Source organism: Ceratotherium simum, chromosome 29 (assembly GCF_057802395.1).
Source record: "Ceratotherium simum simum isolate JZ-2026a chromosome 29, ASM5780239v1, whole genome shotgun sequence".
NCBI classification, from domain to species: domain Eukaryota; kingdom Metazoa; phylum Chordata; class Mammalia; order Perissodactyla; family Rhinocerotidae; genus Ceratotherium; species Ceratotherium simum.
This window is the reverse complement of record NC_141928.1, coordinates 120,001-136,441: the sequence shown is the minus strand read 5'-3', so window position 1 is coordinate 136,441 and position 16,441 is coordinate 120,001. Positions and strand designations below refer to the sequence as shown.

The following is a 16,441-nucleotide window of genomic DNA, read 5'->3' as shown; positions in this document are numbered from 1 at the left end:
CTGCTCCCCACGCACTCCACACTGAGTGTCCCTGGTCCTTGGTGAGGGGGCACTCACGCCCAGGTTTGCACCACCCCTCCCTGTGCTCCACTCCACTGAGGCTCTTCGTGCAGGAGACCTGCTCGCTGCAGGCAGCGGTGTCGATTTATGTTCTCAAGCTGCTCCTTCTCCTGTCGTGGGCTCGTGGCAAACACTTGTGGTCCTCACTTCACACAGCGCTGGCCTGAGGCACTTGGAGGCTGTTTGGGTGCTGAGGGATGAGGGCGAGGGAGGGCTGAGGAGGAAGTCTGCCTGAGGGGACGTGCGCCATTCTGCTGAGGAGAGTACCGGGGGAGCAGGTCTGTGAGACGAGGGTGTCCAGCACTGGACACATCGTCTCTGCCATCCCCGGGGCCCCAGGTGGAGACGTCCAGGATAGTGGGTCTGGTAGCTTCACATTTCGGTGTGGGGGCCTCAGAGCTTAGAGGGTCCCAGAAGCCGCGGGTGTGACTGCAGAGAGCCGGGGTGAGTGTGAGGTCGGTGTCTGGAGCTGGCGTCCCCTGGCCGGGCGTGGCCGGGGCTGGGTCAGACCCTGTCTGCCCCACAGGTACTGGAACTCCCTGCGGAACCTGGTGGTGTCCCTGCTCAACTCCATGAAGTCTATCGTCAGCCTCCTCTTCCTGCTCTTCCTGTTCATCGTGGTCTTCGCTCTGCTGGGCATGCAGCTGTTTGGGGGGCAGTAAGTGGGCCTGGGGTGGGGGAGCGGCAGAGCTCAGAGCAGACGGTGCTGCCCAGGCCGCCTGCACCTGCTTCCCCCTGAAGGTCCTTGAAGAGGGCTGGTGGCGCCAAGAGCGCAGCCAGTGGCAGCCCGTGACAAGCACTGGGTGCCGAGGTGCCGGGTCCTCTTGGCTCCGGGCGGGGCTGCCTCTTCACAAGAATTCTCATCTTTCTCAGGTTCAACTTTCAAGATGAGACTCCAACGACCAACTTTGACACCTTCCCCGCTGCCATCCTCACTGTCTTCCAGGTAAGGCTCCTGGCTCTCGGCTCTCCCAGGTGCTGGGGAGGCAGCCTTCTCCGTCAGCCCCTCCTTCATGCCTTGGCACAACCGCGACAGCCAACATTTCAGACAGAACTTTCCACAAAACAGAAGAGAACAGGAGACGAACACAGGCAGATCTCCACTGGGGGGGCCTCCAGTTGCTGGGACCGTGCCCCTAGATCTGGGGCCTGGGCCAGAAGGGACGCCCGATGCTGTGGTGCTGTCCCAAGGAGCAAGCGTCGCTCCCTGGGGAACTCAACGGTCCAGCAGCCCCTGGGCTTCAGGCTCCCGTTTATCTCAGCCCCTTGGACCTGGGATCACGCTGTCTTTTATCCTTTGAGGATAAAACAGCAAAGCTCTCCCAGATTTCTCCCTCCAGTGTCTCAGGGCCAGTGGCCCCTCAGTTCTCTTTTGTGTCTGGAAAACATGCCACCGCAGCTCCTTGGGAAGGAGGCTGTCAGCCCGTGTTCTGTGTGGTGCGAACCTTGTCAGCTCAGGGGCTCTGCCCTCTTGGAGCGTTCCCTTTTGAGAACTCTCTTGCTTGAGCACATTTCCCCCTCACAGGGCTCTGGCCCCCAAATGCTGCCCATGACTGGCCTCACCGCCATGATCCTGCCAAACATTTCTGTCTGATGAAACCTCCGCGGACCCATGTCTGGGACGAGCAGGATGGGCAGGTTGTTGTTTTGCCCATGAGGACTTCTAGGGAAGTCCAACAGGCTTGCATGTGCTCAGGCCTCACCTTGGCCTCCTGGGCTCTGGGGCTGCTGACGCTGCCGCTGGCCAAAGCTGGAGCCCACAACGTGCGAAGGAGAGGGGTCCTTCGGGTTCCACTCTCTCGGAGGAAGGGAGTGTCTCCAGCAGACCATTCAAACCAAACTAGGTGACCGCAAAGGATTAATTCAGTCCCAGTGGTCTGTGCCACACGCCCCCACGACTGTCCCGTCTGTGCCACACGCACCCACAACTGTTCCATCTGCGCCACACGCCCCCACAACTGTCCCATTTGTGTCACACGCCCCCACGACTGTTCCATCTGCACCACATGCCCCCACAACTGTCCCATCTGCGTCACATGCCCCCACAACCATCCCGTCTGTGCCACACACCCCCACGACCGTCCCGTCTGTGCCACACGCCCCCACGACTTTCTCCTCCGTGCCGCACGCCCCCACGACTGTCCTGTCTGTGCCGCACACCCCTACACTATCCTGTCTGTGCCACACGCCCCCACGACCGTCTCGTCTGTGCCGCACGCCCCCAGGACTGTCCCGTCTGTGCCGCACGCCCCCACGACTTTCTCCTCTGTGCCGCACGCCCCCACGACCGTCCCGTCTGCGCCACACACCCCCACGACCGTCCCGTCTGCGCCACACACCCCCACGACTGTCCCGTCTGCACCACACGCCCCCTCCACTGTCCTGTCTGCACCCTAAGCCCCCCACGACTGTCCAGTTTGCGCCACACACTCCCCACGACTGTCCAGTCTCCTGCTGCCCCCCCCACCCCACAACTGTCTCCTTCTCTTGTCCTGGGTTGGAGCCCGGCAGCCCTCAGCCCTTAGTGACAGCCAAGCAGAGTGAGCTGTTCTCCCTGAGGCACTTCTGCTCTGGCCCATCGGGACCTTGTGCTTCCTTTCTGACCTCACCTTTGAGTCACTTGGTGACTTCTCCCCCTTCTGATTTCCTAAGTGCGAGGATGCTTGTCCGCCCACTACTGTTCTCACCTTCTCTGACTGATGTGTTGAAAACCTTGGCTTCCTCACAGGCCAGTGACTTCCAAGAGTGGGTCTCCCGAAGGGTTTTGAGCACTTAGTGGGTAAGAGGGTCTGTGCCTCAGGGGTCAAAAATGAGTGGTGTCCAAGCCAGGGCTTCCAGCAGAGGGTGGCTGCAACCCGTCCCGAGCAGTGTGTCTGCTCAGTGATGGGAGGAGCTTCGTCTTCCTGGGAGGGCACAGCTGCCCTGTGCCATCTTGAATGTCAGGTGAGGGGGATCGGCCACAGTGCATTTGGGACAAAGCAATAAGAAGGTGAGTGGGGTCTGGAGTGGTGAGAGCACCGAGTTTGTGACGGAAGGCGTTGGGGACTGGTGGGGGCCAGGTTAAATGGCCTTAAATGCCAGACTGAGAGGCTTTGTCCAGTGGGAGCTGTTGCAGGGTTTCCAAAGCAGGGAAGTGATGTGATTGACAGTTAGAGCCCTGCATTGCCATGTTTGTTGCAAGAAAGGACCCGAACATGGTTAGTGGTGGTGGGAACCAAAGTGGAAGAAGAGGTCGAGTTAGGAGAGAAAGATGGGTTCTTCTGAGAAGATGACACTCTCATTTAGACCTTAGTCTCCCTCTGCTCTGAACACAGCAAGAAGATTATTAATACACTTAGAAAATAAAAGGACCTAGCCAAGCAGAAAACAATCTCTGTGGGCTAGAAATGGAACACTGGCGAGAGATGCAGAGACCCTGGCACCGGGATATTGTCGGGGAAGAAGAAGGTGGGAGCATCAGAAGCATCCATGTATGGCTCACCTGACTCAGTGCTGGGAAAGGCATCTGGCCCTTTAAGGATGCTGAGGTGAGCTGAGAGAGAGCTGATTATGGCTGGAGGAGGCTCAGAAGATGGCAAGGGCAGGGTGCCTAGGCCAGGTCTGTAACTCCCGCAGGATGCTGCTGAACCGAGGACCTGACACCCCAGGATGGGAGCTCCTTCTTCTGAATGGGCTTGGAGAGGGGACAGGGAGGGCATGTGACCAGGGAGAAAACAACTTCAACTTTGCTCATGGTGACCTTGCAGACTAAAACGGGGTGGAAGCTGACCCCACAGAAGAGAGTGAACAATACCCACAGTCAAAGGTGAGCTCAGTCCTAAAGAAACGGAAATAACAGAGCAAATACAGGTGACCTCAAACTGACTGTGCTTAATATCCTCAAAGAGTTAAAGGAAAAACTCATAGCACATAACACAAAATTATGAAAGGAAGGCATCTAAGAACCAAGAATAGATTAACACGAAAAAGAACTCAGCAGAAATCCTAGAAATGAAAAATTTAGCTATTTAAATAAGAAAATAAAGGGTGAACTGTAAAGTGGCCATGCTCCGAGAGAGAAGGTGTGAGTGGGGAGATGTGAGGAGTGGAGCCAGCTGCAGCATGGAGGCAAAGCTCAGACATCTGATGTGAGAGGGAGGAGGCCAACGTTGTTCCAGAACGAGTTTTAGAAAGAGTGTGCTCTGAGGGCCAAGCAGGACGAACAAAAACAATTCCAGACCTAGACACATTGTGATAAAGAGAAAATCTTAAAAACTGCTCTAGAAAGACAGATTTCCTGGAAAAGAATGACAGTCTGATGGTAAGCCTCTCATGAGCAGTGATGCCAGAAGGTCTGGGAAAAGTAACTTGAAAGTATTGGAAGACAGTCCCTGTCAGCCTGGAATTCCGATCCCGAGAGCTGTGATTCAAGCGTGAGCTGAACTAAAGACACGCTGGGACACAGACACAGGGAGAGTTACCACCCCGCCCCCAAGTGCTGAGAGCACCACAATGTTTATACATCTAGTAAAGTGGGTGATGTAGGAGAAAAACATATAATAAACTAACCCAAGAAGAAATGGAAAACCTGAACTATTTCAGAAATCGAATAATTAAAAATCTACCTATCCAAGCCACCTCATCTAGATAGTTTTACAAGTGAACTCTATGAAATTTTTAAGAAAGAATTTATAACAATTTTATACAGACCACTCCAGAGAAGATAAAAAGGAAAGCACCCCACTCATTTTATGAGGTTAGAATAAGATAACCTTGATGTGAAAAAACTAGACAAGGACAATGTAAGAAAAGAAAAATGTAGATCAGTGTCACAAACACAGAGACAAAACCATCCTGTGGGAAGTAACAACTCATCAGATCGGGATATGCTTAAAAATGATCTTTATGATCAACTTGAGTTCATCCTAGGAATGCAAGATGATTTAACATTAGAAAGTCCATTAATGTAATTCGTCATTTCAACAGATTAAGGAGGGAGAAAGCATTTGAGCTCTAGTGAAAGCACAGCCTTCACACAAGTGAGAGCACAGAGGAGACAAGATCACAGGTTGTGTGAGTCCTCGAGGCTGGGTGATGAGTGTGCAGGGGCACATGACACTCTCTACTTGGTGTATATTTGAAAATGTCCATAATACATTAATTTATAATACAATAAAAAAAATCACATGATAAAACGCAACACTCCTTCCAAATAAAAGCTCTTAGCAGATTATGCTAGTCTCAGTGGTCTTAGTGCAGTAGAACAAGAAAAAATGAAATAAGGCATTTGACAGGGAAGAAAGAAAAATGTCATTATTTGCAGATCAAATATTTGTATACACGGAAAACTCAAGTGTTGTCTTTGCAGATGGTGGGGAACTGTTTGGTTATCCATAGAGAAAAACATGAAATTGGATTCCTACCTTGTACCAGATTTAAAAATCAATTCAGATGGATGAAAGTGTAAATGTGAAAAGTAAATCTGAAATTTAGAAGAACATACAGGAGTGTGACGTTATTAACTCAAGGCAGGGAAGGCCTTTTTGCAGAAGAGAAAAGAAATGGTCATAAAGGAGATGATTGACTAATCTGACTATCAAAATAAAAATTTCTATGCATCAAAAGACAACAGAAAAAGGTAAAAAAAAAAAAAAAAAACCAACGAGTCAGACTGAGAGAAGGCATTTCCACAGTGTAAGCAAATAACCAACGAAGGATCAGTGTCCAGAATACATCAGGAACTTCCACAAATCAACAAGAAAAGACAAATAATGTAGCAGGAAGGAGCAAAGGATGTAACAGGTACCTCTGGGAGAGGAAATTGGGCTGATGCATAAACTCATAAAAACTCTTATCAGCTCTACTAGTAGCCAGGGAAATGCAGATTAAACCCACAATGAGACAAACCTTTCATCTGTCAGTTTAGCTGAAATTAAGAAATCTAACAATATCAAGTTTTCATAAGATGTGGAGAAATGAGCATTCCCTTGTGCTGTTGGTGGGTTGGTAGAACCACTTTGGAGAGTAATTTCATAATATCTAATCCACTGGATTAGAACTGGAACTTGCATATGAGCAGTTCATATCATAGCCGTATGCTCTGGAACTTCTCTTGCCCATTTGCACAGAGATGTGTGTGGGACCGTCATAGCAGCATTATTTGTAATAGCAAAAAACTGGAAATCACCTGAATGTTCATCATCAGGAGAATGGATAAGAAAAGTGTATTATATCTATGCAGTAGGGAAAATGAATGACCTAGACTTAAATGTGTTAACATGGATGAATCTTGCAAACATAACATTGAGAAAAAAAAGCAAGATTCAGAATAATATATAGCATATGATACTATTTATGCAAGGATGAAAACACACAAGACAATATCGATTATGGCATGTATGCAGTAAAAGTATAAAAGCTTGATTGGGAATGATAAACACCACATTCAGGGTGCTGGTTCCCTGGGGGCAGGCTGGGGCGGGCTTGCGGGAGGTGGAGAGAGAGAGAAGGAGAGGAGGAAGAGTGAGAGCGAGCAAGCGCGAGCGCTAGTCAAGGAGTGTCAGCTAGTTTTTAATGTTTCTTTCTTAAGCTGGGTAGTGGGTACACAGGTTTGTTAAATATTATTCATTGTACTTTTCTGAATGTTTGAAATAGTACATAATTAAAAAATAAAGGGATACAAAAATATAAACTAAGTAAACATTAACCAGAAGAAAGCTGGTGTATTATTAACATCAGCCAAAACAGAAGTTAAAGTAAAAAAGCTTTAGTAAAAATAAAGAAGTACATGACATAATGATAAAGGAAGACTTGCATGACCTAACCATGGCCTAAAAATATGTATTGAACCAAAACTGACAGAATTACATAGAGAAATCAAAAGTCCACCATCTTATAAGAGATTTATAATATATTTCTGTCAAACTGAAGGATGAAGCTGACAAAAGATTAGAAAGATGTAAAAGAACTCATGAACACGATCAGTGTGAGTCAGCTGACATCAAGAGAACTCTGTGTCCGACTGATAGCAGATAAAATAGTCGTTATTTGGGGGCACATCGAACATTCACAGAAATTGACCACTTGTTAAATCACCCAAGAAATTCCTACAAATGATAAAGAATTGCTATCCTACAGAGCACATTCTTGATATAATTTAAATAAATAGAAACCACTAGTAAAGAGAAGTCATTTAAAATCTTCCCCATATTTGAAAGCTGGAGGATTGAGTTAAAGAAGACGTCACAATGGATGTTATAAAATGTTTAGAACTGAACAAAATGTCAAGACATGGGATGAAGCTGAAGCAATACTTAGAAAATTTAAAATTTTAAATGCAAATATCAAAATAAAAGAAAGGTTAAAAATAAACAAGTTAAGTATTCATCTTAAAAATCTAGAAACAAAGAGTCAGCCGAAGAAAAATTGAAAGCAGGAAAAAATGATGAGAAAAGCAGACGTTAGTGAAACAGAAGACTAAAACATGAAGATAATGAAATCATCAAATCTTTTTCTCAAGAAGACTAATGAAGTAGATAGCTTTATAGCAAGACCTATCAAGAAAAAAAGCACGAATAAAAAGTGTAGCCCAAAAGGGAGGCATAACTACAGAAAAGGGAGTGATTTTTTTAAACCCCAAAAGAATAGTATGGCAACTTTGTGCCAACAGATTTGAAAACGTAGATGAAACATGCATGTTTATAGGAAAACATCAATTACTTAAATTAGCTCAAGAAGAAATAAAAAACCTGGATAATTTTATAACCGTTAAAGAAATAGATCCATAGTCAAAGCTCTCCTCTTGTCTTTCTGCCTGCCCTGGGCCTGGTGAGTTATAAGGTGAGTTTTATCAAGTCTTCAAGGAACGGATAGTAACTCACTCAGACCGTTTCAGAGAAGGGAAGAAGCGATTTCATGAGGCTAGTACAACCTTGACACCACAGCCAGGCAAGGACAACGTAAGAAAAACAAAACGCAGACCAGAATGTGAGCTCCGTGAGGCGGGGTCTTTGTCTGTTTTGTCACCGACAGTCCTGCGCACCTGAATATTGCCTGACACACAGCAGCACTCTGCATGTTTGCTTGGTGAAGGTAGATGCAGACAATCTGAGATGAAATATTCAAAAGTCAAATCCAACTGTGTCTGAAATAGAACCTCATAGCTAAACTTTGTTTATTCCAGTAATGCAAGGACTTGTCAGTGTAATTTCCCTATATCTACAGGTTAAAAGAGAAAAATAAGCATGTCAATAGATGTAGAAAGATAAAACATTGATATGATGATAAAAACATCATATAATAAGAATTGAGAGGGCTTAAAAAAACCCCAGAGCTAGGTGGCTGGTAGCTAATAGGTATGGGTTTCTTTTTTTACGGGATGAAAATGTTCTAAAGTTGACTGTGGCAATGGTTGCACATATCTGTGAATATACTAAAAACCATTGAATTATACACTTTAAAGACTAAACTATATGGCATGTGAATTATATCTCAATAAAGCTGTTATTTTAAAAAGACTATAGCAGACATCACAGGTAAAAGATTGTATGATGGTTAATTTTAAGTGTCAACCTGGCTGGACCACAGGGTGCCTAGATTAAACGTGTCTGTGAAGGTGTTTCTGGAGGAGATTAACATTTGAATTGGTAGACTGAGTAAAGCAGATTGCCCTCTCCAGTGTGGGAGGCCTCATCTAATTCACTGACGGCCTGAATAGAACAAAAAGGCTGAATAAGGGATAATTTGCTCTCTCTGCCTGTCTTTAAGCTGGGACTTCAGTCTCATCTCTTGCTTTCGGACTTGGACTTGGACTGAAACTTACACCATCATCTCTGTTGTCGACTGTGTATATTGGGACTTCTTGGCCTCCATAACCACATGAGCCAATTGCTTATATATGTCACCTATTGGTTCTGTTTCTCTGGAGAACCCAGACTAATACAGATTGAAAGAATTATAATTAAAGAAAAAACAAGGGTGCCTAGTATTTAGGCAGTTGAAGGCGATGTAATGAGATAAGAAAAAGAAAGAGGTGGAAGGACTGGAAAGGAATAGACAAGATTGTTATTATTTGCAAATGATGTGGTTATTTACATAGAAAATCCAAGAGAATCAGTTAGAAATAAGAGAATTCACCAGTGTTACTGAACACAAGATCAACATACAAAAATGTAGCTTTTCTATATAACAACATCATTCAATTAAAAAGAAGGATTTCATTCACAGTAGTAACAAAAGCTATAAGGTACCCAGAAATAAATCTACAAAAATCATGTAAGACTTTCATGGGTGAAATTATAAATTGTTATTAAAGGACCTAAAGAACTGAATACATGGATGGATATATTTATAAATGGGAAGCCTTAATATAGAAGGGTATCAGTTCTCCCTAATTTAATCTATGAATTCAGTGTAGTCCTGATCCAGATTCCAACAGCACTGCTCTTGAAATTGAGCATCTTGATTATGTGGAAGAGTAAATGTCCAAGGAGAGCAAAGATAATCCAGGAAGGAAGGGTTTCCCCGCAGGCTACCAAGACTTTTTATAAAGCAAAGTACTGAAGATTGTGAGATATAAAGACAAAATGCCAAAAGAACAGTCTAGAGAGCCCAGAAACATGGCCAAGCCTATGTAGGAAGTTGGTTTTGTGAGAAAGATGGCATTATAAATCAATGGGGGAAGGACACAGTAGTCAAAAAAATGGGTCTGGGAAAATTGGCTTTCCATATGGGAAAAAAAGTAGACCTTCATCTCCATGCATACATAGAACAGTAATTATAAATTTCACTTGGATTAGAAACCTAAATGTGAAAAACCAAACTTTAAAATGATTAGAAGAAAATATGGGAAAATATCTATGACCTTGGGATGGACAGGAATTTCTTAAACTAGGTGCAAAAAGCAGAAACCATAAAGGAAAAGACTGATACATCTGACTACATTAAACTTTATTCTAGGGGCCGGCCCCGTGGCTTAGCGGTTAAGTGCGTGCGCTCCGCTGCTGGCGGCCCGGGTTCGGATCCCGGGTGTGCACCAACGCACTGCTTCTCCTACCATGCTGAGGCCGCGTCCCACATACAGCAACTAGACGGATGTGCAACTATGACATACAGCTATCTACTGGGGTTTTGGGGGAAACAAAATGGAGGAGGATTGGCAATAGATGTTAGCTCAGAGCCAGTCTTCCTCAGCAAAAAAAAACAGGAGGATTAGCATGGATGTTAGCTCAGGGCTGATCTTCCTCACACACACACACAAAAACTTTATTATAATACAAGAATAAGTTAAGCAAAGAGGAGACTAGAAGCAGATAGTCCCACTAAACATTACAGATGGAGAGTTGGTGTATCTGACAACGCATGGGAAGTCTCACAAGTCAGTAAGAAAAAGGCGAGTCAGCAGAAAAGTAAGCCAAAGAGTTGAAAAGGCAGGCCACAGAAGAGGAGGTCTGAATGGCCACTGGCTGTATGAGAAGACGTCAGACCTCACTGGCTTGCCCTTTCACCCCATCGGATGGGAGCTGTCAAAGGGTGTGACAATGCCAAGGATGGTGGGAAGGTGTGAGGTAAAAGAACCTACACTGCTGGCAGGAATGTAATTTGGGATAACTGCTTTGGAAACGTCTAGTCAAGTCAAAGATGTATGTAACCCACTATCCAGCAATTCCAGTTCTGGACAAATTTTTCATGTGTGCACAATGAGACATTATAGCAAGAACCTGGAAACCACTGAAGTGCCTATCAGGAGGAAAAAAGGTAAATAACTTGGAGGAACACTATGCAATGGTTTACCTGAATAAGTGGATTTATATGTATCAACATGGATAAACTTCAAAGGTATAATAGTGAATGAAAACAGTGAGTTGAAGAATGATATGTGTAGTCTGATACCTTCTTGTGCAAGTTTAAAACACACATGGTGTATTTGTTTATAGACACACGTGTGTCTGGTGGTGTGGAACTATAAAGACACGGATCCTCGCCAGATCCATGATTGGAGTTGCCTGTCAGGAGTGATCCTGGGCAGGGGACCTGGTGCAAATGTGACACATTGTTAACAATTTTCATTTTGAGTGGTGGACATACGAAGGTCTGTTATTTTATCCTCTTGTACTTTTCCACAAATACAAGTAGAAAAGAGACATGTGTTTTCTGATGGGGCAAGGATTCCACGTAGCAGCCCTCATAGCCTGGACGACAGGGGCGACAGTGGCAGGAACCTGCAGGGTCAGAGGCCCTGCAGGTGTTTTCTGGCCTTGAGCAGCTCATGGCCCCTCTCTGGACCTCAGTCTCCTCAACTGTAAACCAGTGACCTAGGCGGCTCTGGGAGTTGGGGAGGCTACGCCTCCCAGCGCTGCCTTCTTTCTCCAGCTCGTTGCTGTGGTTTTCCTCCTTGCCTTTACTCACCTTTTTCTTCTGCTCAGAGCTCCCTTTCCATCTTGGGCTGAAAACCTAGAGCATATTCATCTTTTCAGGCCTGACCCAGCTCAGCAGCATGTCCTTCTGGAGCTTTTTCTGGAGGACCCTGGGCCCCCTTGACCTCCAGTAGCACCATCATCTAAAAACCTGTGTGTGTGCATGTGCACGTGCCCACGGGCTCTTGGGGTGCAGCCATGTCTAGACCCCGAGCGAGCATGTGTGTGTGCATGTGTGGGGTGGGGGTGTGTGTGGGTGAAGGTGGCTGTGCAGGCAGCCCTGTGGTGCTCTCCCTCCACAGATCCTGACCGGAGAGGACTGGAACGCAGTGATGTATCACGGGATCGAATCGCAGGGCGGAGTCAGCAAAGGCATGTTCTCGTCCTTTTACTTCATCGTCCTGACGCTGTTTGGAAACTGTATCCTTCTGGGGGCTGGGTACAGGGGGCGAGTGCTTGGCCCGGGCCTGCCTCTTCCTCTTCTTCCCCTGGGGGCCCTGGGGGGTGTGTTGCCCCAAATATGAGGGGTGCCTTCTCCTGAAGTGTGACCTGCGGAGCTCCTCCTTCGGAGGAGATGGCTCGAGTTAAGTCCAGATGGCGAACATTCTTGAGGCCACCTCAGCTCGGGGGATCCGGAGGCTGAGGGGCTCAGGTTGGTGGAAGCATGAGTTGCACGTGGGGGTGTCCAGAGGCAGGGATGGTGTGGTCAGTGGTGGGCTCGGGAAGGATGCATTGGAAAGACGTGAGCTTTGAACACTGAAGACAGCAGGTTGTTGTTGTTTTTTTTCCACTTTAATTTAATTCAATAATTAAGTTTGGCACTGGGCTTTTAAAGAGCCTTCCCCTGCTGAAAACGTAGTTCCTGAAGAGAAATAAAAGAAAAGTTTTCTGTGGAGGATGCCAGTTGGTCTTGTGTTTCAGGGCCTTGTGTGAAAGGGTGGGTCTGTGGGATCAGGCAGCCATGTGAGGAAAGGGAGACTGCAGGGTGAGGTGAGGGCCAGGCCAGGCCAGGCGAGGCGTGCATGTGGCTCCATCGTGGAGTGGGAAATGCAGGCCGAGGAGGGGCGTCTCAGATTCTCAAACTGGTCCACACGCCAGAGTCCCCCAAGGGCCTTCAAAGCCTAGATTCCAGCCCATGAAAATGCATTCTAACAGGCTCCCAGGGGGTGCCGGTACCACTGGCCTGGGGACCCCACTCTGAGAGCTGCTGCGGTAGAACATCCTGTAGAGCCTGGAGGAGAGATCTGAGCTGGAGAGAAACATCTGTGAGTTGTCTTCTCCCAGACTGACCTACCAGCTCTGCCTTATCTCCCTCCTCCACACCAGGCCCCTTCACCCTATCTGTCCCTCCTTGTCTCTGTCTCACTGGCTCTCATGCCAATCTGTGACCTGCAACACTCCAGACCTTGTTTGTCTTTGCTTCTGTCTGCACGTCTCTCCCACTATAGCCCCCAGCAGGGACTGTGTCATCTCTCAGCCCTGTGTAATGTCGCAGCTCAGGTCCTGGACCCCAGGGTGAGGGTTCAGCTTCCCCAGGAGGCTGAGCATGAGGCCCAGGAATGGGGAGCCAGGGGGCTCGAGGGGGCAGTGTTTGTTTGATGTGCTTAGCAGATAGGTGGGACCTGTAGGCTGTTGTGGGAGGGAGCCAGGAAGTGGCAGCCATGGTTGTCAGAGAGGGAAGGAGCCTTCAGTGTTGGCCTCGAATGGGGGGTGGGGAACAGGAGGGGGACAGCTGCTGTTCAGAAGGAGGTGCCACCCCCCCGAGATGGAGCGTTGGCCCGATATGCACCACAGCTGATTCTGACCTTGCACGCTCAGGCTAGGCGTGTCAGCGGTCAAGCCTCCTCGTCCTGTCCAATTGGAGTCGCTCTTGCTGCACCTGTCTGTCCCTGAGGGGCATGTCCTTAGTCCTGCTCTTCGGCTGTGGGCAGGCCTCTGAGGGTGTCCATGGCTGTGTTAGTGCCGGTAGGTGGCAGCCCGGCCTCGGTGTCCTGTCCTGTGGGTTCTGCTGGAGCCCGGAGCAGGCTTGCCTATGAGGCGGTGCTCTGGGATGTGGGCTCCCCTGAGCCTCACACTGGCCCAGAGCCCCTGGGAGGACGGCTGCAACCTGGGGGAACTGAGTCCCCAGGCCTGCAGTGAAAGGACTCGGTTACATGGAGCCCAGCGCTCTAACTGGTGCGACTTGGCCCCCAGAGGACATTGGCGGTGTCTGAGACAGTCTGGCTGGCATGCCTGAGGGGGGAGGTGCTGCTGGCATCGAGTGGGCAGAGCGAGGGATGCTGCTCAACACCCCACAGCAAAGGATTGCCTGGCCCCAAATGTCCGCAGTGCCACGGAATGGAGTAACTTAGGAGGGAAACCATAGAGGGCCGGGGAGGGCCTGGGTCTGCAGACACAACGCTGAGGCCAGCACGGAGGGCCGGGGAGGGACTGTTCTGGGGAGACGCTGCTCTGAGGAGCACAGGGAAGACAGTGCTGCTCGGCACTGTGATGAGCCTTTGGGAAGCGGTGCTCCAGCAACAGGAAAATTGAAGTGACCCCAATCAGCGCAGTGTGAGGGCCTGATCTTGGAGAGATTCGAGAGGGCAAAGCAGGGAGGAGCAGCTCACCTCGGGCGCATGCCTGTGCCGGCCTTTGGGTCCCTCCGCCCCTGGAACCCTGGGCGAGTTACTTACCCTCTGTGGCCTTTGCTTCCTTATTTCTAAAAGTAGGTTGTAGTAGCACCTCATCAGGGGCCTCCTGGGGGTGCTCAGTGGGATGAGATGGTCGAGGGGTCCTAGTTCTGGACACTCACTGCTGTCTGCTATCTCAGATGTTGTTCCTGTTACTCTGCACCTCGAGGGAGAGGGGCCAGGACTTTGCTTTGGAAAAGGACGGGAGAAGACAGCCATGCAGGGTCTGTGTGTCTAGGACCTGAGGCCCAGGAGGCGCTGGTCGTGGGTGGGTTTGCATGTTTGTGGTGTGTCTTAGGTGGTCTCTGCTCAGCCAAAGGCACTGGAGCCCCATGTGCCACCTGTGAAAGCAGGAGGTGTTAGAGGAGGCTTCTCACGCTGGCCAGAAGTCAGGCGGAGGTGGGGACGAAGTAGACAGTGCACATGCCCGCAGAGGTGAACTAACCACACGGCCTCTGAGCTCCAGCCCTGGAAGTCAGCTCTGGAGAGCTGGGCTGGGGAAAGGTGTCCCTGTGAGCATCAGGGGAGGTCGGCTGAGATGCGATTGAATGAAGGAGAGTTGGGCAGAGGCGAAGGGGCCACTGGACCCTGGCAGCTGGGCTGGGCTGCGTCTGTGGATGACAGGGGCCTGAGGAGCCAGGGGATTTAAGAGGCCTGTGCATGCCAAGGGAAGGAGGCTGAAGGCTGGTCAAGATCTGGGAAAATACGGGCCCCTATTTTCCCTGGGGGAAGCTGTGGTGTGACCGTGTGGGAGGGCGTGGGGGCAGAAGCATTCTCTTCCTTAGCTGGAGCCACCCAGACACCCTGCTGAATGTCTTTCTGGCCATTGCCGTGGACAACCTTGCCAATGCCCAGGAGCTGACCAAGGTATGTAGGCAGGGATGCCACCTGCAGCCCAGGGGCAGCGAGGGGTGGGGGATCAGTCCATGTCACTCTGGATGAGACTGGAGAGCCGTGAGCAGGTCCAGGTCCTGGCTTAACAACCTGTGTGACCACTGTCCAGGGTAGTTTCTTCAAGGTCCTGGACAGGCAGAAGTTAGGCTGCCACTCAGGGGTGTGGGGGAATGGTGCTGAAGAAGCATGGAAAGACACGGTGTCAGGAGGGAGATGACCACAAGGACAGCTCCTGGAGAAGCCAAGATCTGGGAAGAATGGCCAGAAAGGCAGGAGGAGGTGTGGGGAGCAGGAGGTGGCTGACAGGAGATACAGCCCAGAGAGAGCCCGGAGAAGTCGGGGGCAGGCTGTCCTGGCCTCAGGAGTGAGGGGCCACAAGATGCACCAGTCAGTGTGGCCGTGTGAGGTGAGGGGAGGTGTCCCCGCAGAAGGGAGAGGGATGCATGAGGTGGGCTCTAGGGAAGATCCAGCTCTGAAGACCCTAAAGGGCTGTGAGGGCCTCTGTGCTCATCCCCGGGCGGTGAGGGGGCCCCTGTGGTCAGTCTCAGACGTGGATGGTTGAGCTCGTGTGGTCACTGGGCAGTGCTGTCCTCAGATGCTGGGCCTGCCTGGTGCCCAGAGGAGCAGCTGGTGTCTCCTCTCAGCACATCTGTTCCGCAGCAGGGCAGCTCCTTCTCCAGGCTGTGCCCAGTGGGGGGCATCTAGTATTCATCTCTCATCACTGAGCGTGGTGGGGGATGTGATTACACATGTCTTTGCCTGTGGTTTCCCTCCAGATGACACGGCCCCCTGCCTGGTCACCATCACCCTCACAACCCTGCACAGTGCGGCTGGGCTGCCCGCTGTCTCAGCCTCAGGCCTGGGCTTTATTGAGCCCCAGCTCCCAGTGCAGAGGGAGCTGCCATCCGGTCAGGCCATCTGGGAGAAGGTTCTACCCTGTGTGCTTGCTCTGTATGCCAGGCATGTGTCTGCGTGTACACCTCTCTGTGTGCGTCCATGGGCTCATGCCCACCATCCCTGACAGATGCCTGCCTGTGCTTGCACCTGTGCACGTTCCTGTGCCTGTCTGACACAGCCCAGTCCGCTCCAATCCAGCACATCCCAAGACTGTCAAACCCGTCTCTGTGCTGGGGCTGAGCTTGACTCGGGCTGCCCTGAGGAAGCAGGTTCAGGGCGTCTGTGCAGGCAGCAGGGATGTGGGTGCACCACGGTGCTCCTGACAGCGTGTGCTGTGCGGGGGCTCCTGCTGCCCAGCCCGCTCTCTTGCAGGAGTGCCCCAGGTGGAGGCTGCCCGCACAGTGTGCCCTCCTTTGCTTCTGCTCAGCTTTCCTCCTCCCCTGCCCCAGGCCTGGGCTGTGGCAGTCCCTGCGGGTCTAGGCTCCTCCCTTGCTCTGGCCCCTGGCTTCTGAGAACTTGGGAGTC

At 49.8% G+C, this 16,441-nt stretch overlaps 1 protein-coding gene across 2 annotated transcripts in view; it reads left to right on the top strand.

The window, feature by feature from the left end:
- Nucleotides 1-16,441, top strand: part of CACNA1B (calcium voltage-gated channel subunit alpha1 B) — a 213,671-nt gene that overhangs the window by 94,821 nt on the left and 102,409 nt on the right. For both annotated transcript variants that reach the window (XM_087418671.1, XM_087418670.1), the window contains exons 14-17: nucleotides 587-718; nucleotides 934-1,006; nucleotides 11,756-11,873; nucleotides 14,925-14,992. In XM_087418671.1, the coding sequence (XP_087274797.1) occupies nucleotides 587-718; nucleotides 934-1,006; nucleotides 11,756-11,873; nucleotides 14,925-14,992 (391 nt within the window). The remainder of the gene's footprint in view (nucleotides 1-586; nucleotides 719-933; nucleotides 1,007-11,755; nucleotides 11,874-14,924; nucleotides 14,993-16,441) is intronic.